The following is a 23,421-nucleotide window of genomic DNA, read 5'->3' as shown; positions in this document are numbered from 1 at the left end:
TCCTGCACTTCTTTTTTTCCACTTCAAGCACTGCTCACGCATGCAGAATAAACGGCGTCCTCGTTGTCGAAAGGAACAAATATCAGCACCTGGAAGTTAATCTTGTGATAAATGTCCACCAATCTGTGGATCGGCAATCGGACGCGTGAGCTATCGCCGGACTCACGACCGCAAAGGAGACCGATGAGACGCTGCTGCTGAACATGGATCTGTCGCTGCGACAGCCAAACCAAACCAATTAGTGACAGCAAACCTATTAATGACAGCACTTTTATTCTGTTTCTTGGTAATTAAAGTGGACTGGACTTGTAGTGTCACTTCAGAACAGCAAAACGTCTAGAGTCTCCCTGAATGAGGAAACATTTCAACTTCACTGATTGCTTTTTCACTTTTACATTCATCTCAAAGAGCCGAATCAAAGAGTCGATTCTTTTCCCGAGCGACACTTCACTCGGAGTGAATCAGTTTTCCAGAAGTGAAAGTGTTTCTCCTTCAGCCTCGGGACCATTTTGTTGTTGTTCGGAGAAAATAATAAAACTAAAGAAAAACTCCAACTCCAGGCAGAAGCGGTGAGATGAATGAAGCCCAGCATGGAGTGCTGAGTAAAAGTAAGTGCTGTGTTGGAGAGAAATGTGGTTGTATTTGACTGAGCTCGTGTAAAAACAGCAGTAAAACTGCGGAACTGAAATCATCTTCCCTGTAAAGCTGCTGTTTATCGGCTGTGTGTTCTATATTCGAGTTTCTCTCTTCAGTTTCTCATCTATTAAACACTCAGAGAGTTTGGGGGGAGTTTAACTGGAACGCATTTTTGTTTCCCTTCATCCCATAATGTGGTGATGTAAAGTTTACTGGGACTTTAATGGAGTGTGTGTGAAAAGCTCCTGAAGTGGAGGAGTTTCAGTCAGTGAGGGAATCTAATAAGAGGAGGACATCTTACAGCACTTTTAATGACCTGCACACAGATTAGTCATTTACACTGCTATAAATGTGGGGAAGGGAAGTTCCAGTCATCATCAAACCATTAAAACTAAATAAAGTGCCATTTAATGTGGTTAATTTTGGGCTGGGAGATCTGGCAAAAATATATCAAGATTTTCCAGCCTGGATCATCAACAATATTATCATGGGGTGGTTTTGTGTTTTAATGTTGGTTTTTAAGACTATTTTTCAGAGCAAACAAACTAATTTCCTCATTGATGTAAATATACGGCATTTTTTCACTCAGGGTCACATTTGGAGAAATAAGATGTTGTGCAGGTGGATTTAAAAAAATATGTCAAGTTTCTTGTATTAAACTTATGTTTACATTCATGTCATCGGATCACCACAGAGAACACTTTTTAAATTTTGTTTCCATGTTGATTCGTTCATTTTTTTATGCCTTTTTGGTCCATTTTAGGGCTGTTTTGGCATGTTATACTGTTCCACTGTACACTGATCTATATAACATCATACAGAATCCCACGTTTCTAGTGCATTTTGTGCTATAAGATTGATATGAAATGATAATGTCGTATCTCTGCTTAATTTAATATATGCATAGAAAGGAGTCATTTATCACCTGCCAAAGATTTTGCAGTTCTTTAATAATGTGTCCGTCGTTATGCCAAATGATGTTTTTGGTCAGTGTTCTCAAAAAGGAAGCCAAAAATTCAATCACTGATTCTTTTAATGGTATCCATTTTGGTAGTTTCAATCACTATATATGTCAGAATAATGCACAGAAAAAATTTGTTGACTGTAAGGCCAAGTTTACATTAGATCGTATCTGTCTCGTTTTCTTCGCGGATGCACTGTCCATTTACATTAAAACGCCTGGAAACGCCGGGAAACGGGAATCCGCCAGGGTCCACGTATTCAATCCAGATCGTGTCTGGTTCGGTGCTGTGTAAACATTGAGAATACGCGGATACGCTGTGCTGAGCTCTAGCTGGCGTTGTCATTGGACAATGTCACTGTGACATCCACCTTCCTGATTCGCTGGCGTTGGTCATGTGACGCGACTGCTGAAAAACGGCGCGGACTTCCGCCTTGTATCACCTTTCATTAAAGAGTATAAAAGTATGAAAATACTGCAAATACTGATGCAAATACTGCCCATTGTGTAGTTATGATTGTCTTTAGGCTTGCCATCCTTCCACTTGCAAGTGGTAAGTGACACGCATGCCCGATATGCACTGAGATCACACACACAGCGGCTCAGTCCCGAATCACTGCTTGTGCACTTCACTCGCGCGCTCTGTGAGCTGCGCAGGGCCGGAGTGCGCACCCTCCAGAGGACACTCGCTGTTCAGGGCGGAGTGATTTGGAGCGCAGGATGCCTGCGGAGCCGAGCGTATCTGTGTATTGGCGTTGCTGTGTGCATGCGAATCGTATATTGGCATTGCTGTGTGCACGCTAATCGTTTTAAAAACGTTCATCTGATGATCCGCTGATACGGTCTAATGTAAACCCCACCTAAGGCACCGACACCTTTCAGCGTTCATTGAAAATGTTCACTGGGATAATGGAAAAAGCGGTGTAGTCTCCGTCGCCCTCTCTAAACTTGGGGTTTAATCAGGGTTAAATAATTTCCCATAATGTTTTTATAATTACCATGAGAAGTAAAGGTATAAAAATGCCTTTAGTCATTACAGACTTGAAGTAATTGCACTGAGTGGTTTAATTGAGAAATGTAGTCTCCGTAGCCCCCAATTCTTCGTTAGGCGTTTCTTCGTTAGAAAAGAGATTTGATTCTGTGCTCATTGCCATACACATTGTATTTCATAATATTTCCAATAAAATATATCTAGTTATACCTTTTAAATCTTTCTTTTTTTATTCTGTGGAAAAAAAAAATATACCCTGGTGTAGTCTCTGTAGCCCCCACCAATTCACCGAAACGGTGGTCTTGATCAGCAGGCCATATCTTCTGAATCAGATGAGGATACCTCATGAAATTTTCACACTGTAATATTAAGATATGTGGAAACAACATGCACTGACTACAAATCTGAAAACTAAACTTTCAAAAAATGACCATTTTGGAACAGAAATGTGGACCCTGAGTGAAAAAATGCCGATATCTTTAAAAGGAAGCATAACTTCACTGAAAAAGAATAAGACACCTGAGGCCAAAGCACATTTTCAGACACATTTTAATAAAGTGCACTTCACTGCAAAATGTAAACCATTATTCCTAAAAGGAAAATAAAGAAAACAAATAAAAAATGCAATATAAATCTACATTAGCTCGAGTATTATCTGTTAAATATGTGTCAGATTAAAAAGAAACTGTTTCCCAGAACACACCACAAACACACGGACTGCGTCACGCTGACTTCTGATCTCTAACACACACACACACACACACACACACACACACCCCGGCTCACAATCAAATCAACACGTACCAACAGAATTATAAACAGTTTCCTTCCAACTGCAATAAACTTGCTGAACTCTGATCTCTCCACAGTCTGAGATATGACGTGCAGTACATTGTTTTTCTCTTCAACCCACAACCTGTACATATTGCTTGATTTCCATATCGTTTCTGTTAAGTGTATTTATGCTCATTTTGTATATATTATATTTATTTATCCCCTTTATTAGCTCTCAGGTACTTGCTCGGTCAGGTGTGTGTGTGTGTGGTTTTTTTGTCTTTTGCACCTTAACTTTTTGCACCTTTGGGACCAGCAGAAAAGAAGTTTCATTGTACCTTAACAATAACAATAACGAACTTGAACTTGATTTAAGGACTCCATTCCCACATCCACTTGTGCATCTCCCAGAACTTACCAAGCCTTTATTTCTGTGTTCTGATTCTGCTGCTTGAGTTTGGATTCTGCCTCGGTGTTGATGTTTGATGACCGTCTGACCTTTGCCTGTATTTGAACAGTTTTTATCTGGGTGCCAGTCTCTTCATTCCAGCTTCAAACTGCATTTGCATCTGTTTCAGCCTCCCCTTTATGATAAATATGTAAATCCAGAACACTTCAGCTGAGTTTGTTTACATTTATATTTAATTACTTTTAAACAGGATATTTGTCTTATTGTGTGTTTTTATGGTACTTTTCTTGCCATTCTGTGTTCAGCTGAGGAATGGAGATGTTAGAAAAATATTTGAGACTCAGTCAGTCGTAATGAGGATCAGCGATATTTAGAAGTTGCTGAATGGGTCGGTGCAGGTGCAGTGTCCAATGTCATGGCATCAGTGATCAGTGTTTTCTCATAAGGAGTGCCTTTACGCAGCTTTCTTGCTTTTGCATATTTTTCAAACACCTGTTGTTTTCACCGTGTCTGTTGTGTAAATTCCAGCATTTTCCATTTCACTGATGTGGAATTTTTTTGGCACCAGGTTCTCTGTGTTCTTGGCCACGCCGTTCCCAAACAAAACGAGGAACCGTAGGCCAAGGAACTGCTTACTCTGGGTTCTTATTGGTTCGTTCCTGTGTCTTTCAGGGAAACCATGAGCTGGACTAATGAACAGAGTAAAGTCTGGTTCATAAAACAAGGTGCCATGTCTAAGCATTTTCAGCACAACTGACAAAATATATTCAGTATCACGGTCCATGTGATCCCTCAGTAAAAACAGATCATGGATTGTTCACGGTCTAAAACAGTCATATCACACTCCTCTACTTTAGGCTCGCAGAAATCATGTCCGTTTAGTCCAACTGACTTCAGACTGACTGACTTCTGGATCAGAATTTATTCAAACTAAAAACTCATTTAATGCTGGGAAAGAGAAAGTAGGATGAGATTTAAAGTAGCTTTTCTATCAACCGCAAATGATTTTCGTCACCTTCTGGTTCAGCTTTTTTAGTGAAGGCATCACAGCTGACCTGCTTCCACTTCAAACTGTTTCTCCTGCCTTCCAGCAGAGGTCTCCCTCCCCTGATTACTGAACTGTCCACCTCATCTCCTGTGTAGATGGACACGGAGACTTGTCTTCTGCATCTAACATGACATAACACTGCTGTATGATCTTTAAAACTTCTGTCAGTGTGAATCCTCCTGATTCTTAAGTTTGGATCTTTTCACACGTGCAGTTCATTAGATATGAAAGATTGTTTTCTCCAGTTTTAACAGCATGCTTGTTTGTTTTTTTTCTGATTTTTAGGAGCCTCATTTATTCAACTCGTGAGTAATTCAAGAGATCAGTGTCTTCAGGAATCAGCAGTGAGTCCATGAGCTGTGTGTCCATACGCTAATATTCAAAAATGGAGAGCTGTGATCTGGACACAGATAATGTGACCCCACCCTCAGAAAAGCGGTAAACTGTCATGTTCTAATATTTTAGTCATTAACTGTTCAGATCTGAAATATGTAGTGAGTTTATATGAAAAGATTAACTGAACAAAAATTCAGACTAAGAATGAAAAGTTAACAGTCACCACTTGAAAAAATGCCAGATTCTGTTCACAGTCAGTAAAATTATCTCATCTCATCTCATTATCTCTAGCCGCTTTATCCTGTTCTACAGGGTCGCAGGCAAGCTGGAGCCTATCCCAGCTGACTACGGGCGAAAGGCGGGGTTCACCCTGGACAAGTCGCCAGGTCATCACAGGGCTGACACATAGACACAGACAACCATTCACACTCACATTCACACCTACGCTCAATTTAGAGTCACCAGTTAACCTAACCTGCATGTCTTTGGACTGTGGGGGAAACCAGAGCACCCGGAGGAAACCCACGCGGACACGGGGAGAACATGCAAACTCCGCACAGAAAGGCCCTCGCCGGCCACGGGGCTCGAACCCGGACCTTCTTGCTGTGAGGCGACAGCGCTAACCACTACACCACCGTGCCCAGTAAAATTATGTTCTGATGAAATTAAAAATGCAGTCGTATGAGACGATACATTAAAGCCATGATACGAATCGTATCCCAGTACAGGCTTCACAAGACCAGACTGATGAGACGGTGTTGACACAGAACACTACATTTTAAAGTGTAAAACGTTTATTTTGATTTGTAATGGCAGCAAATCGAACCACTGCCGTCTCACTCCAGTCGGGGCGTTAAACTCAGATTCTGTGTCAAATCCAGGTGTTTATTTTAACCTGCATTTCAGACCGTTGTCAATCCAGCTGTGATAGAAACTGGAGTGCACGTCTGTATCTACAGCGGTTTACTGTAACTACCTTCAGATGGCTCCACTACAGATCTGCTGTGAGTTCTGGATCGTGTGAAAATGTTAAGCAGTCGTGTTCGACAGGCTGTTTCAGTATTATTTTTTCCAAGTTCACGCGGGCCGAATGAAATGAGGCTGTGGGCCCGCTGTCTGACCCGTGTGCCAGAACACTTCCTTCTGATCAGCTTCACTTTCTGGACTGTTAAGTCAGCGTGCTTTGAGGCAGTGAGGTTTCCCTCTATAACTCTGTGGGCTTCGACCTCTGGTGCTGCCACCTAGTGTGTAAGAAGAGGTAGAGCTCATAAAGAATATTCAACAGAAATCTCGTGATGCATGATATGAGCAGGAGATTCGTCTCTCCCTGTATTTTGTATTGTGATGTTTGAGACGATGAAATTCTGTCTCATGCCTCCTCTGTAATGTTGAACAGTGAACTCCAGAGAAAGAGATCAGACTCCCCAGAACCCAGCTGTGTCTCCATGAAGAGCGATGCGTCTATGGATCCTCCTTTGGAGTTTAAAAATAGAGACTCCTCACCTGTACACAGGTAACATCCCATAATTCTCAGAGTTAAAGTCACAGTTACAGGCTGTGCTACACTGACATTAGCAGCTGTTTTGATTTAATGATCCAACACAGTTCTAAAGCTGCTTTTACAACATCTTCATTTATCTGGTGTTTGACTTTATTTTGGTGTTTGACTCGATTCAGTGTCTTGAAATTAACTCTTGTACTATTTTACTCAGTTCAGAGCCACAATCAACTCTGTTACACAATTATTCTGAAATTTTGCTCCAACTCCAAATTTTACTCTCTAAACTCAAAATAGAGCAAAATTAACTATTTTTGAGGAAAATACTTTTAGCTCTGGAATAATTGCTCAGTCATGTTCCCTGTGTTTGCACTAGAGCGCACGCATATCAACCGATCTGCTCATCAGAAATAGAAATATTTAGACTTACTCGAGTTTATCTTTGGCTGGATCGAGTCAAAGTAAAAAAAATACAAACAAAGGCACCGCGTTGCAGTTCTCAAGATTGAATTGAATCTCTGTCCTGAATCATGAAATGAATCACGAATTGAATCGCTGTCCTAAATCATCTGAAGCGCATAAAATCCGTGAGAGCGCACGCATATCAACCGATCTGCTCAACAGAAATAGAAGAAATATTCACACTTAATCGTGTTTATCTTTGGCTGGATCGAGTCGAAGTAAAAAAAAAGATGCACCGCGTTGCAGTTCAAGATTGAATTGAATCGCTGTCCTGAAATTGAATCGCTGTCCTGAATCACCCGAAGTGCATAAAAACTGTGTGTCATCTTGCAATAAGTTTTACTTCCAAATTGCTTAAACTTTGTCTGACAGAGTTTATCCTGTTTACGGTGGGCGTTCCCACCACGAAAGAGAAACCAATCGAAAGGGAAAGAGTGAAAGTGATTATCATGCCGTTACCATGGGAACAGTCTTTTATGAATGCGTAAGTGCGCGCTCCGACTCCGGTGTGACTGAGGAAGGTGACAAGTTTTATATTTCGTCTAATCTGGGTAATTTAAATACTATAATATTATTTGTCAGTGGCACAGAGGAAAGTGTAAAGTATAAAGTTTCTCTCAATATGTTTATCATGCTTGTTTGATAAAAACTCTCAAATTTATCTAAATACATGACCTACTCATTCTAAACCTGACAAACATCACTGGAAAAGCTCTCGACCCCTGAGGGTTAATTTTTGACATCACGAGATTCATTGCTTAATCAATGGTGGAACTATTTTATGTCGTGTGAGCCATTTTTGGCCAATCCCTGCACGAGCCATCCAGACAAAATCTTTTTCAGGGAAGGCCTTCTTTCTTTCAGCAAGACAACACCAAACCGCTTTCTGCACATATTAAAGCTGCATGGCTCTGTAGTAAGAGAGTCCAGGTGCTAAACTGGCCTGCCTGCAGTCCAGACCTGTCTCCCATTTACAACATTTGGTGCATTATGAAGCGTAAAATACGACAAAGGAGACCCCGAACTGCTGAGCAACTGAAATTGTATATCAGGCAAGAATGGGACATTTCTCTTTCAAAACTCCAGCCATTGGTCTCCTCAGTTCCCAAACGTTTAGAGTGTTGTTAAAAGTAGAGGTGATGCAACACCGTGGTAAACACGCCCCTGTCCCAACTTTTTTGAAACGTGCTGCTGACCTCAAATTCTAAATGAGTATATATTTTTTCAAAAAACAGTAAAATTTCTCAGTTTCAACATTTGATATGTTGTCTTTGTACTATTTTCAATGAAAACAGGGTTTCAGAGATTTGGCTATCATGGTATTCTGTTTTTATTTCCAGTTTACACAGCATCCCAACTTTTTGGAATTGGGGTTGTAGTTTGAAAGTCCAATTTTGAAGGTTAGATATTGTATGTTCCATTTTTGGTGCCCATATGGTGCAGGGACATTTAAAATAAATGAAAGCAGAGGAATAAAAAGTTGTAACTGTCATATATTTGTATTTGTGTGACTGTCAAATTTTGCTCGAGCTAGCTAACAGTAGGAGGAGAGGGAGCGTCATCGTTACTTGGGGTCGCGCACGCCCTCCTCAGTGCAGCAGAGGTAATAGCTGCCTCACCCCGTACTTTTTCATTGCAGTTTTATGTCGAGTGCAACAAGCCTCAATGTCTTTTGCACATCTGTGAAATAAGTTACCTAGACTATAGAACGTGAGGACGCACAAATTTCATACAGAAATGACAGAACACAGATCAAGGAAAATAATCATGATTTCTTAAATATTATTTTACATTCATAACATCTGTGTTCATTGGAGCATGATGGGTGAGGCTCTGCCTCCCCTGACTGCACATCCCTTCATATATATATATACACACACACACACACACACACACATATACTGGGTGTTTCAAAAAATGTTATGATATTTGAGATGTAAATATCCCAGAAACTACAGAGTCTGGGCAAATGAAACTGAACAGGCTTAATGTTGAGGAAAATAAATAAGATTTATTCCTCAAAATCTGAATGAGAAATTCAAAACTACCTGAATTCCATGAATAATTTCACGACTTTTCAATATGTGCACCGTCTGAGACACACACACACACACACACACACACACACACACACACACACACACACACACACACACAGACAGCCTTTCTGTTTGAACTTTTTGTGCTGTGTCCAAACCTGTCCCATGACATTTTCTTGCAAATTATATTCAATCTTTCATGTAATTAACAATTAATGTCGAGTGTAATTTGGCAGTTGAAGTTCACAAACGTGCCGAGAAATAGCTGAGAAGCATCTCCAGGCATCTAAAGCCCTTCAGCTTCCAGGGCCCTAAGGTGAGCCCCAGAACCTCAGCCGCACTGTTCCAGGCCTTTGGCCCGTCATTCAGACAGGCTGAAATTTGGATGGACAGATAACGTTTCAGACTTTTCTGTCCTGTGACAGTTTGCTTAAAATTCCCCAGTGAGCTCAGATTGCAGTTACTAAAACAGTAATAATGGATTATTACTGCAGTAACAAGGCTACATGTAGAATCCATCCATCCATTATCTGTAACCGCTTATCCTGTACAGGGTTGCGGGCTGGATCCTATCCCAGCTGACTCTGGGTGAGAGGCGGGGTTCACCCTGGACAAGTCACCAGCAGCCGGTTTCACTAAAGTAGTTTAGACTGGTCTATGGGTTAAGATTGGTCTTAAGTTTCTTTATAGACCAGTCTAATGCAAGTAAGACAGTTTCACAAAAGTTAAGACTAATTTTTTAAGTCTAATTTTAGGCTTAAAAAGTAAGACACACTCCCCCCAGTCTAATATGGGTCTAAGAAAGCTTGAAATGTTAAGGCAGTGAAGTACATTGCAAGTATGTAATACACAAATTTAGGCTATTATAATCGAACTATAAAGTATTCAATAAAGAACAAACAGTGTAATGCCAGCTTATTCATTTTATTACTTATAAATAATATAAATATATATAAATAATATAAATATATCAGTTCATTCATGCATATAATTACATCACCACTCATCACTTATCTCTCTCTCTCTCATACACTCACACATACACACACACATTACTACATCACTCCTCCATCTGCGCGAGTCTCTTCAATTTAAGTTGCAGTCTTTCCTTTTGGAGCTGCAAGACCTCAATCTCCAGAAGGAGTTTTTTCTCCTCCAGATGAAGGTTGTTGTATTGCTTGTCAACCACCATGGCCATGGTGGTGGTGGTGGTGGCAGATGTCTGGGAGTCCTCCACAACCGGTTCAGGGATCAAGGAAACTTAAAAAAAAAAAATCAGACCAAGGTTTTCATTATTAGAAACTGTAGTCACACCACAACATAGTATTTAGGTCAGCTTGTTCCAAACGTCTTTCTTTACGTGTACTACCTACTGTAGCAGAATTTAAATCTATGTTGGTCAAACCAACGACTGTATAGTCTATGGGTCAAACCTATGTTCCATCGTTTAGTAACAGACCTTGGTATCAACCGAGTGGAATAGCTATTTTGCCATCGCAAGGTAACTGTAGCTTAGCTCAGTGCTGTGGGAACATAATCTCCCCTACTGTTTATGCTGAAATGACAATAAACCCCCACTTGACAACATTTATAACTTAAACAAGACTCTACCTGTAATTTCCTCCTGATCGGTAGGCTCTTCGTGTAGTGTCACATCCACGCAGGTACTGGGTGATGACAACTCCGAGGGTGAAGGAGCCTCAGCTTCAACGTTGCTAGCAACGTTGCTAGGGGAGTTGCTGCTGGGTCTGGCGAAGCCGGTTACTCCGCTCTCCTTTCCTCCTTTCACTCCCCAGAATAAGGGCGACTCGTCGCCATAAATGTTGATGACCATTTCGGTGGTTACTTTTAGTTTCCGTTTCTGCACGGCAGCAACATCTCTTCTCGCAGATGGATTAACGCTATTCACAGACGACGTTATTTTTTCCCACACTTCATGTTTTTTCTTATTGCTACATTCTTCGCTGAATTTGCCTAATAAAACGTCTTTGTAGGAATTAAATTCCTCTGATATAACCAGATTTTCCGAGTGGCTAAACGGCACTGAACGACCACTGTGTCTGCCATTTTTTTTGTTTTGAAAAGAGTCTTAAAATACCCACAATCCTTTGCAGCATAGTACGACTTAAGATAGTCGGAGTCTTAACTGCTTTGTGCAACAGTATTTGTTAGACGTCTATGCTAAGCCCGACTATACCCGCTGTCTAAGTTAAAGTCATAGTCTAACTTAGTGAAACCGGCTGCAGATCATCACAGGGCTGACACACAGAGACACACAGCCATTCACACTCACATTCACACCGACGGTCAATTTAGAGTCATCAGTTAACCTAACCTGCATGTCTTTGGACTGTGGGGGAAACCGGAGCACCCGGAGGAAACCCACGCGGACACGGGGAGAACATGCAAACTCCACACAGAAAGGCCCTCGCCGGCCACGGGGCTCGAACCCGGACCTTCTTGCTGTGAGGCGACAGTGCTAACCACTACACCACTGTGCCACCTACGACTATATATCAGTTGTAATTATGTTCTACACATATACGAACAACTGGGTCATTCCATGTCAAATCTCCGAATGCTCCCACTCGACCATCTCAGATTTGGCTGAAAAAATTCCAGGAGGTCCACACACTTCCCAATAGTAAAAGTCCCAAACTTTAGCTCCCAATTCCTTATAGTTTTGTCATAAAAATATATTTTTGGAACTAACCTCGGACCCGTTTTGAGCAGTTTTTTGGGGAGCCACTTTGAGATTGTTGTATCTAGAAAAGTATTTAAGCTTGGTCCTTCAAATTTTCAAGGGTCAAAATCTGGCACCAGTACTTGTAGAATATGGACTTTTACATGTGCGCTTTTGGTTTATCATAGAATTATGGAGGCTTGAATTTGCTCGGAAATTCTACAAGGGTTAAGTCCTTCAGAGCAAATTCAAGCCCCCAGAATTCTATGATAAACCAAAAGCGCACACGTAAAAGTCCATATTCTACAAGTCCTGGTGCCAGATTTTAACCCTTGAAAATTTGAAGGACCTAGCTTAAATACTCTTCTAGATACAGCAATCTCAAAGTGGCTGCCCAAAAAACTGCTCAAAACGGGTCCAAGGTTAATTGCAAAAATATTTTTTATGACAAAACTAAGGAATTGGGAGCTAAAATTTGGGACTTTTCCTATTGGGAAGTGTGTGAACCTCCTGGAATTTTTTCAGCCAAATCTGAGATGGTCAAGTGGGAGCAATCGGAGATTTGACACGGAATGACCCAACTCTGACAATATCATTTTCAGTGACTAATAAAATGATTTTGAAAGTTCCTAGTTTTTAAATATTTTTGATTATGGTCATTTTCTTTAAGAGATTTCATTTACAACATGTCTCTGACAGCTCAAAATGCATCTCTGGACATTTAAAGACTGCAGAGTATCCAGGGGACTCTGGCAGCCCCCCGGACCCCTGGCCTTACTGGGTTGAAATCCCCCCCTTTTCTTGGATCCGCCCCAAATATGTCTGTGTATGGGTCGATGTAGAAATGCTGGTCAGCTAAATATTAAATTATATATCTCAATTGTTATCCCATTATTGTATACGGCCAGTTTTGGGTTAAACCCGCCCACTCGGCACATTGACATTGTTTACATTTTGACTTGTGATGGAATGCAGTGTATCCTTGGAGGGGAGTCACATATCGAGACTCGACATCTGTCATGCAGTTAATGTTAACGGTAATCGTTAAAATGATAAATGAGTTTATACGTATTTGTTTTTGTCCAGTTGCAGGAACTGTGACTCATTATCAGATGAATATAGATTCACTTATTATAACTTGTAGTGCAATGCCAAATAAAAATACTGTGATAAATTAATTCATATATTTTTTCAAAATATCTGAAAAATCTTTTGAACTCTGAACCTCCTTAATATAAAGGGGATATCACAGGCTTATATATATATATATATATATATATATATATATATATATATATATATATATATATAAAAAAGGCAACAGAGCGGTTCCTTTCAAAGAAAAGAAGGATAAAGGGGAAGATGGAACATATAAAAACCTGAATCAGGTTCAGTACCTGATCTCACTACACACTGTTCTAGAAGCTTTAGGATTAGATCAATACTCAGAATGTTCAGAAATTGAATAATGAATCAAAAAGAAATTTGACGAAACAAAACTTATATTTTTGATGTTTACAAGATCAAGTTATTGTAACTGTGACTTGATTTTGTAAACAAAAATAGATAAAGTTTTGCATTGTCAAATTTCTTTTTGATTCATTACTATATGGCAGTTCTGTTAAATGTTTAGTATTGATTCCCATCACTTCAGACTATTTTGCTGTTTACAATAAATTGGAAATTCCTCCCCAAATGTCTTAACTGTGTCTCAGATAAACCCAGTTTTCCATTTTTCTCGCCTTTGGTTCACGGTGAAGGGCTTCAGCCTTTTTAATTATATACCCTCCTATTCTCCGCCTCGGACCCTTTTATTCCCCTAAACTTTGAAACCGCTGATGTCTGGCCGGCTTTCCTAAAAATACACATCTGCTTTAGGACCCATTTAAAACACACGATCTGTTCATTCTGCGTGATGAGGTGATATTCTGTTCCATCCCTAATGACCTTATAGGAAGGAAAAATGAGAAAAATTCAAATTAAAACCGGGCAGATATTTTTTCTCCAGTTCAATCAATATTTTTGTCATGTTGTATTGAGCACTGTGCTCTCGAAATGTTACTGCACTCAAAGAATAACTGCAGTAAAATTAGCGCTAAAGTTTAGATTGTAGTATTAAAGGGACTAAAGTTCTTGTCTTTAACAGAAACTATTTTTGTTCCCAGTGTTTTACAGAAGGCAGGAGACAGAAGAGAAAAGATCTTCATCACAGATACAGGGTAAGATCAAACCCAACACCATGACTGACACTGACGCTCTGGTATTATAAACCTCTCTGCTGTTATTATCTACAGGATTAGATTATAGAAAACATACAGTCAAATCAGATAAATCCATCGTGTTAGCATCATAAAGAACAGTTATCTGTGGAAACCAGTCAGAAAAAATGTGATGTTAAACTGTAATAATTGGAGCCTCGGTCTCACCACGCCTTCTTATTTCACCCCGTCACACAGACACGCCCCAGAATCTCCTGCTGTAAATGAATTCCAGAAAAAGTTCAGATTAAATCTGAAGGAGAAGTTTCAGTGTTTAAATGGAGTGATGATAAAGCCAGAAACGCGAACGCTCCTGAATGAGATCTACACCGAGCTCTACATCACAGAGGGAGACAGTGGAGACGTCAATAAAGAACATGAGGTGAGACGGATCGAGGCAGCGTCCAGGAGAAAAACAACAGAGGAAACATCAATCAAATGCAACGACATCTTTAAGTCCTTATCTGAAGAAGACGAACCCATCAGAACTGTAGTGACAAAGGGAGTGGCTGGTATCGGAAAAACAGTCTCTGTGCAGAAGTTCATTGTGGACTGGGCTGAAGGGAAAGCAAATCAGGACGTCCCCCTCATATTTCCACTTCCTTTCAGAGAGCTGAATCTGATGGAGGACCAAGAACGGAGTCTGCTGGAGCTCCTTCATGTCTGTTTTAAGGAAACAAAAGAAACCGAAATGTCCAGGATGGAAAAGGTTCTGTTCATTTTTGATGGATTGGACGAGTGTCGTTTCCCTCTGGATTTCCAGAACACAGTGAGAGTGTGTGATGTAACCGAATCAGCATCAGTGCGTGTGCTGCTGATAAACCTGATCAAAGGGGATCTGCTTCCCTCTGCTCTCATCTGGATCACCTCCCGACCAGCAGCAGCTGATCAAATCCCCTCTGAGTACGTCCATCGAGTCACAGAGGTACGAGGGTTCAATGACCCCCAGAAGGAGGAGTACTTCAGGAAGAGGGTCAGTGATCGGAGCCTGGCCGAGAACATCATCACACACCTGAAGTCATTAAGAAGCCTCTACATCATGTGTCACATCCCAGTCTTCTGCTGGATTTCAGCCACTGTTCTCTCGAGAATGTTGGGTGAAGCAGAGAGTGGAGAGATCCCCAAGACTCTGACTCAAATGTACACACACTTCCTCATCATTCAGACAAACGTCATCAGAGAAAAATACTCAAAGAAGCAGGAGAGTGATGATGAAATGCTGCTGAAACTGGGAAAACTGGCTTTTGAGCAGCTGAAGAAAGGCAACCTGATCTTCTATGAGGAAGACCTGCGAGGGTATGGCATTGATGTGACAGAAGCAGCAGTGTACTCAGGTGTGTGTACGCAGATCTTCAGAGAGGAGCCTGGGCTTCACCAGAGTAAAGTGTACTGCTTTGTTCATCTGAGCATTCAGGAACATCTCGCAGCTCTGTATGTGCATCTGACCTTCATGAAGGAAAAGAGAAATGTTCTTGATCAGGATAATTCCTCTACAAGAAAAATGTATAAAAAAATAAAAAATGTTCTTGGTCAGAGTCAGTCCTTTCAGACAATTTCAGATGTACACAGGAGTGCTGTAGATCAGACCTTAAAAAGTCAGACTGGACATCTGGATCTATTCCTCCGCTTTCTTCTGGGTCTCTCACTGGAGTCCAATCAGAAACTCTTACATGCCTTAGTAACACAGACAGGAAGTAGCTTCCAGAGCAAAGAGGAAACAGTTCAGTACATTAAGAAGATGATCAGTGGAGATCTTCCTGCAGAAAAATCCATCAATCTGTTCCACTGTCTGAATGAACTGGGTGATGATTCTCTCGTGGAGGAAATCCAACGCTACCTGAAATCTGGGGAACAAAGTAAACTCTCTCCTTCACAGTGGTCTGCTCTGGCGTTTGTGTTACTGACTTCAGCACAGGAGCTGGAGGAGTTTGACCTGAGGAAATATACCAGTACAGAGAAGATAACACATGAGGTTCTTGTGAAGGTGATGCCTGTGATTGCAGCATCCAGAAGAGCAGTGTAAGTAAAGCTGAATATAACTGTTCTATTGTTAGAAAGAGAGAAACTGAAAGCACTTTGACAGAAACTCACTTTGGGACAGAGGAGGGCAAAATCTACAACTCCATTAGTTGAGTGAAAGTATAGATTCAAAGATTTTTATTGTCAAGTCACTGTGTGTCCAGGACATATAGGAGAATCGAAATGCCGTTTCTCTCTCACCTTGTAAAATCAGATAAAAATATTTATTAAAAAAAAAAAGAAAAAACAAAATTTATTTATAAAATATAGATAATATTGGTAAAATACACTCTAAAATCAATGTACAAAATAGCAGTAGTGCAAATACAGTACAATTACCGTAATGAAGGTGCTTAGAAGAGTCACATTTGACCAAGATCCTCCCAGAGATGTTCACAAGTCATTTTTTCCAAGTCAAGTCTCAAGTCTTTGTACTCGAGTCCAAGTCAATGCCAAGTCAAGTCTTGAGTCTTTTGTCCCAAGTCCAAGTCAAGTCTCAAATGACTGAAATTAACGTTCTCTCCTTAGATGCTATCTGAGATGATGCTGCATTTCTGTATGTTTTGGATTGAAAGCATTTACTGTACTTTATCATCTATTACGCTATTATACACAATATCAAAACTGATCAGAGCATGGTAACCTAGGAGGGCTATTTCAATGTGTAATGTGAAGAAACATGAAAGCTTTGTTTGAACTTGATAAATATATTTTGAAAAAAATACCACAGGATACGTTAACAAATGTATTATGTTGTGTCGCCTTTTCATTCTTAAGGTCTAACATGGTCCTGTCTGTCCAAATGTCCACAGTCACAGCCACAGTGCCTGTCTTTTCTAGTTTTGATTCGATAGAGGCCTGTTTCTGTGATGTTAGATCACTCAGACGTCTTGTAACTGTGCATCGACTTACTGGTTTATATCTCTCCTCTGTCACTGACAAAAATTTCCTGAAGTTGGGGTGCTCAATCAAAGACAGGGGCAAATTGCATCCAACGACAAGGTCATTGACTATTGATTCAGTGATGATCCTCTGTCGAGGATGACCCTGGTGGTATACTTGCACACCTCTCGTCTGAACCAAGAAAGACTCAATGCTGCTCTGTCCCTCTTCACTGGTCCCTGTCTTTGCTTTGCTGAATTCTGCAAACCTGAAGATGAACATATAAATCCATTTATAAAATATGGATGATAAAGCTAATATTGTTGCTTATAGACAAAATACTACATGTGGATGTACCTTCAAAATTAAAAACCCTGCTGTTATTTTATATTAACTGCATTGCTGCAATATTTTTTATACCATATTGCATTTTTGCAGTTAAATCCAGTAGGCTATTTTGTATACATTCAGTTTGTCCAAAATATGACATTTACTCCAGAGCAATATTAGGCTAACAGTAATAATGCAGTGGAATAGGCCAACAGTATGTTTGCAGGGCTCGAAATTCGCGGTGGTCCGGTCGCCCGAGGCGACTTAATTTGTCATTTGGCGGGTAATTCCTGTCACTAGGCAGCCCGGCTGGCTAGTTGAAAATAAAAAATATATATGAAGCGAAGATTCAGACTAGGGCTGTGCGATATATCGAATATACTCGATATCAGCGGTCTCAAAAGTAGCCGGTCACCGGCGGCAAATCGCCGGCTATGGCTTGTTATGCCGCCGGCTATTGTCAGTCGAGTCACAATATATAATATTAAATATTTCCGACAGCAAAAAAAGTTGTGAACGTAAATTACATCCACTATGTCATGTATGTCCGTTGCCGCGTCAACTGTGTTTACATCCTCGACACGAGTGCAGCCATTACTGCACTGTGTTGCCAGATTGGGTGTTTTCCCGCCCAATTTGGGCGGTTTTAAGTGCATTTTGGCAGGTTTTGAACATATTTTGGGCTGTAAAACGTCAGCAGTATCTGGCAACATATTTTTTTACTTAATACAAGAAATTAATGGATGCCAATGTTTTTGCCAAAATGGTATTTTATTTTCCATTGTTTAGGCAGCTTCAGAATCATACTGTGAGATTCTGTTCAAATTGTTTTTTTTCTTCTTCTATGAAGCCTGAGCCATTTATTTTATTAGTTTATAATTATTGTTTAATTTAGTCTTCAGGAGAGACTGCCTGCACACAGTACTAGTATTAATAGTTTTTTTTTTCTTACATGAAAGCTGAGGCATTTATATTATATTTTAAGGTAACTTCATGTTGTGCTGTGAGGTTCTCTGCACTTTAACTTTTGAACCAACAGGAGCATTTGGATAAGTAAAGCCTATTTTTCTGCATTTTTGTAGTCCTGGTAATCTTTTATATTGGTAAAGTTGTTTATAGGACCATTTCTCAGTGTCTGTTTTTTTTAATCAATAGTTTTTCAGTAATAACTTAATATTTAACATATCACTCAATTTTAAACAACCCCGTGCCTCCCCCATAGTCTCCAAAATTTCTGTGGGAAACACTGGCGTGCGTAACAACGCTAATCAAGCTTAAGCTAGACGACCCGCCTCAAATACCCGTCCCGGGTAAATGTTATCCCAATTTTAGACGGCCTGTTCCAAACCATCCCGCCCCATGAAAAATTCGTACTTGCATCTATCTATCTATCTATCTATCTATCTATCTATCTATCTATCTATCTATCTATCTATCTATCTATCTATCTGTCTGTCTGTCTGTCTGTCTGTCTGTCTGTCTGTCTGTCTGTCTGTCTGTCTGTGCATGCTTTGCGTGCATTATGACATTTTACCATTTTGCACCCTGCTGTAAATTATTTGTACCCTGCTATTCTCCCAAACTTTGAAGCCCCTGAAACACAGTTCTAAAACTGCTTTTTACAACATCTTCATTTATCTGTTATATTTTTAAAAGTACAATCATGACATACAGACTACAGAGATATTATTGTAGCTGAGATTGTGCTGAAAACAAACAAGAGTGCTCCGAGAGCACAATATCCCCCGCTGGCAACTCGGCCATAACTCTGGTAAAATGCGACTGAATTGAACAAAATTGCAATATGCGTATTACCGACAGAGAACAAAGAATCCTGCCAAATTTTGTAAAATTCCTGCAGAAATTGTGTGAGGAGTTGATTTCAGAAGGTCAGTACCCTTCCTGGGACAGACGGACAGACGGACATCGCCACGACATAATCCCCCTTCGGGCCTTTCGGCCAGCGGGAGATAATAATTGTGAGGGAAGTTGATTTCAGAAAGCAAGCACATCTTGATTAAATTGCCAAAGAACAAGTCTGTTAATAATCAAGGGTAAAATTTTACTCTGGTAAAATTTGCCCAAATTAAACAAAATTTCAATATGCATATAACTGTCATATAACAAAGCCTTTTGTCAAATTTGGTGAAATTCCTTCAAATATTGTGAGAGGAGTTGGTGTCAGAAGGAAAACACACCTTCATGAAATTGTCAAAGTACAAGGTTGTTAATCAAGAGCCACAACTCTGGTAAAATACAACCAAATTTAACAAAATAACAATATGCGTACTACCGACACAAGACTTTTTGCCAAATTTCTTGAAATTCCTCCACAAATTGTGAGAGGAGTTGATGTCCGAAGGAAAACACATTCTCATAAAATTGTGAAAAGTATAATTTTGTTAATCAAGGGCTGTAACTCTGGTAAAACGTGACCGAATTTAACAAAATTACAATATGCGTATTACTGACATATAACAATGCCTCTTGTCAAGTTTCATGAAATCCTTCCACAAATTGTGAGGGGAATTGATTTCAGAAGCTTCCTTGGAGGACAGAAGGATGGACATCACCACGACATAATGCCCCTTTGGGTCTTTTAGCCAGTGGGGGATTAAAAAAGAAAAAAAAAAGTCATATGACTTTGAAAATACTGCTAGGATTTGTTGAAATTGACAACAAAATCAGAGCACGCCAAAATCACTCGAGTGGCATAAAAGACCCTCAGACCCCAGAGGGTTAAAAGCAAATACTCCAGTAAAAATTCCACTGAACAACTTTCACTTGGATTGGAGTCACATTTGACCAGGAGGATCCAGAGATGGGGGCTCGAGTCTGAGACTCGAACTTGAGTTGCACTTAAGTCGCACAAACAAAGACTTGAAACTTGACTTTAGACTTGCCCTCAGCGAATTGAGACTTGACTTGGACTTGCGTGTTGTGACTCATAAACAACGTTCATTTCACAGAAGTATTTATTTCATTATTTCAGTTTTTCCAATGTGTTGCCTAGCCTTATGGGAAAATTGGAGGCAGATTGAATATTTCCCTCACTTGATAGGTTGTTACGCGCAACGTAACACATGCATGCAAGCACAGATTTCAAATCAACACTGACCATGGTGACGGCAAGTTCACCTGGAACTGTGCCATTTGTTATCACATTTGGATATAAAGCCTTCACACAGACAGCTAACAAGTGAACGGCCACTTGCAAAGTGTGTGGCATCAGGATAAATGATGCCGGCTCAACTACATCCAACTTTATCAGGCACCTCAGAACGCACAAGGATAGGTCAGTTACTTGGTTAGATAAAACGAAAATTTAGCGTGTATGGACAGATAACGTTACTGCTAGCAAACTAATCGAACCACAGATTACATGCAGATTATAGATTTATTGTTACCCGCCCGACATTAGGGTTTTATTTGATTAACATCTCACCACGTTTGAGCCTACTATTATACTCTGCTACCTGTTACCAGATAGTGGCAGAGTAGGCTATATGGATGTAGTTCATGGATGTAGCCTAACGTTAATCTTATGCATTAATCGCAGTTTCAGAATAGGCTACTGTTATGATCTGGTAAAACTACATTCAGCTCCCCAAGTGTTTATTCAGAAAAAATATTAAACGTATTTCTTTCAGAACGTCTATCACAAACCAGGGCTCGAAATTCATATATTTTTTCACCAGCCAGCCGGACTAGTTACCTTCCAAAGTAACTCGCCAAACAGAAAATCAACTCGCCAAAATTTGTTCATGTATGAATTTTACTTCTGTCAAAAATAACACAAAAGAGAGTCGTTACCATTGTTCATGACTAATGTGCATTTATTTCAAGACCCGATACTGTTTTTTTTTTGCACACTTTACAAACTGGCATTTGCTGTTCCACATCCTCCTCGCGATATCCAAAAAAATGCTAGATGACTGACCCCTTACTAGTTCTTTTAGGAACCAATTCGTCCGCTTCCATTTTTAATTTGTCGTTGAAATTGACAGAGCTTACATGGTAGCTTATGCAACACCAGCAATTGCACGAACTGAGTCAGTGCTGTAAATAGTGTTGCCAGATACTGCTGACGTTTTCCAGCTCAAAATATGTTCAAAACCCACCAAAATGCACTTAAAACCACCCAAAATGTAAAATGTACTTGATGCCTGTCTTGTGAAGTAAAAATATGCAGCTAAAGTCCAGTATACTATTTGTAAATCAAACAAATGGCACCATGAGCCCGTCAGTGCTGGAGGTGAAGAATCTGCTGTCTGGTACTCGGCTCCGTGTGGTTGAATCAGATTATAACTTTGCAATCATCTGCTGTGTTCTGAATCCTCCATGCACCAGTAGGTGGCGCACACGCAGAATATTCTGTAGGCTATGTTAGGCTACGATGCATATCGAACATCTGCATTGTTGAAGTTATTTTTTATTTGTCTTTTATTTATTTATCTTTTTATTTATCCTGTTTGTTTTATTAATTTTATAGGCCTAGTTATTCTGCTTAATTTATTTTTGTCTACATCCATGAATTTTCTTCATCTGTTATCCTGATTTTTATATATACTAGCACGTGTGTGTATATAAGTGTAGCGGCATGGTGGTGTCGTGGTTAGCGCTGTCACCTCACAGCAAGAAGGTTCTGGGTTCGAGCCCCATGGCCGGCGAGGGCCTTTCTGTGCGGAGTTTGCATGTTCTCCCCGTGTCTGCGTGGGTTTCCTCCGGGTGCGCCGGTTTCCCCCACAGTCCAAAGACATGCAGGTTAGGTTAACTGGTGACTCTAAATCGACCGTAGGTGTGAATGTGAGTGTGAATGGTTGTCTGTGTCTATGTGTCAGCCCTGTGATGACCTGGCGACTTGTCCAGGGTGTACCCCGCCTTTCGCCCGTAGTCAGCTGGGATAGGCTCCAGCTCGCCTGCGACCCTGTAGAACAGGATAAAGTGGCTACAGATGAGATGAGATATATAAGTGTCTCTGGCTGCATTCTCACACAGAACGTTGGTGCGAAATATTTATAAACATCTGATAAAAACCCGCCGAACTAACGTCAAACCCGCCCAATTGGCAACACTGAGCACTGTAAACCGAAACTAGAAAATCTTCCCACAAGTTCCTTTCAGCACCGAGATGTCGCCCGGGATTGGTTGGCAAGTGCGTAACGTTATTGTTTTTTTTACCCTTAGGCAGCCTCTCACGTTACTGCCTGAGGGACAGGGAGAAAACCACCGGAAAAGGTTTTAAACAAAACACGAAACAAACGCAAGTCAGCAGATGACCATAAAATACTCGATAGTTACGATATAATAATTTTATGTATCTCACACAGAATTTAAGGAGATATATCGAGTATATTCGATATATCGCACAGCCCGAGTCTGAATCTTTGCTTCATATATATTTTTTATTTTCAACTACCCAGCCAGGCTGCCTAGTGACAGGAATCACCCGCCAAATGACAAATTAAGTCGCTTTGGGCGACCGGACCACCGCGAATTTCAAGCCCTGAAGAGGATGGGAACTTGGGAAGCAAGTGAACTATAGTAAACACTGAAGTTCAGTGTTGCAGCTTGTGATTTTAATTTGAAATATGCTGCTTTTTGTTATTGTTGTTTTTTACTGAAAAGATGCCAAGTGTACTGCAAGTGTTTCTCTCTTAAAAATATATTGTTCAATCAGTCAGTGACACTTTTGCACAACAGACAAAACAAAATAAAAGTCTGTTCTGTGTACTTGAAGTAGTGTTATTTAGAATTGTATTTTTGAGTTCTTTAAGATGTGGAAAATTTGTTTGGTAACTTTTGCACAATTTTGGATTAGAGAAGAAAACCTTATTTTTGGCAACCAAAGTTCAGTGTTTGCAGCTTGATTGTAATTTGAAATATGAAACCAAATGTTCGGTGACAGTTTTTGCCCAAGAGAACAAAAGCCTGTTCTGTCTGTGTACTTAAAGTAGTGTTATTAGAATATCTATTTATTTTTTGTGTTCTTTAAGATGTGGAAAATGTAATGTTTGGTGTCTTTTACACTATTTTGGATTACAGAACCTTTTCACTGTTTTTGCCATTTGCCTGATAGAAAACCTCTCTTACTT

The 23,421-nt window shown here is 40.1% G+C and overlaps 1 protein-coding gene across 1 annotated transcript; it reads left to right on the top strand.

Annotated features, from left to right (window-relative positions):
- Nucleotides 1-468: 468 nt before the first annotated feature.
- LOC132870537 (NLR family CARD domain-containing protein 3-like) lies at nt 469-22,967 on the top strand. The gene is made up of 6 exons (XM_060904213.1): nt 469-608; nt 5,105-5,257; nt 6,552-6,668; nt 14,003-14,056; nt 14,294-16,114; nt 22,750-22,967. Exons 2-6 carry the CDS (start codon nt 5,205-5,207, stop codon nt 22,760-22,762), a joined length of 2,058 nt encoding a protein of 685 aa, XP_060760196.1. The 5' UTR covers nt 469-608; nt 5,105-5,204; the 3' UTR covers nt 22,763-22,967.
- Nucleotides 22,968-23,421: the final 454 nt, after the last annotated feature.

Source organism: Neoarius graeffei, chromosome 22 (genome assembly GCF_027579695.1).
Source record: "Neoarius graeffei isolate fNeoGra1 chromosome 22, fNeoGra1.pri, whole genome shotgun sequence".
Classification (NCBI taxonomy): Eukaryota; Metazoa; Chordata; class Actinopteri; order Siluriformes; family Ariidae; genus Neoarius; species Neoarius graeffei.
The sequence above is the reverse complement of the archived record's forward strand: the minus strand, read 5'-3'. Positions and strand labels throughout refer to the sequence as shown.

What these genes read in the sequence shown, in the direction of transcription:
- LOC132870537 (XM_060904213.1), top strand. Translation starts at nt 5,205, where the DNA reads ATGGAGAGCTGTGATCTGGACACAGATAATGTGACCCCACCCTCAGAA. An exon ending in ACCCCACCCTCAGAAAAGCG is followed by an intron (nt 5,258 to 6,551) that starts GTAAACTGTCAT and finishes AATGTTGAACAG; the next exon opens with TGAACTCCAGAGAAAGAGAT. An exon ending in GACTCCTCACCTGTACACAG is followed by an intron (nt 6,669 to 14,002) that starts GTAACATCCCAT and finishes TTTTGTTCCCAG; the next exon opens with TGTTTTACAGAAGGCAGGAG.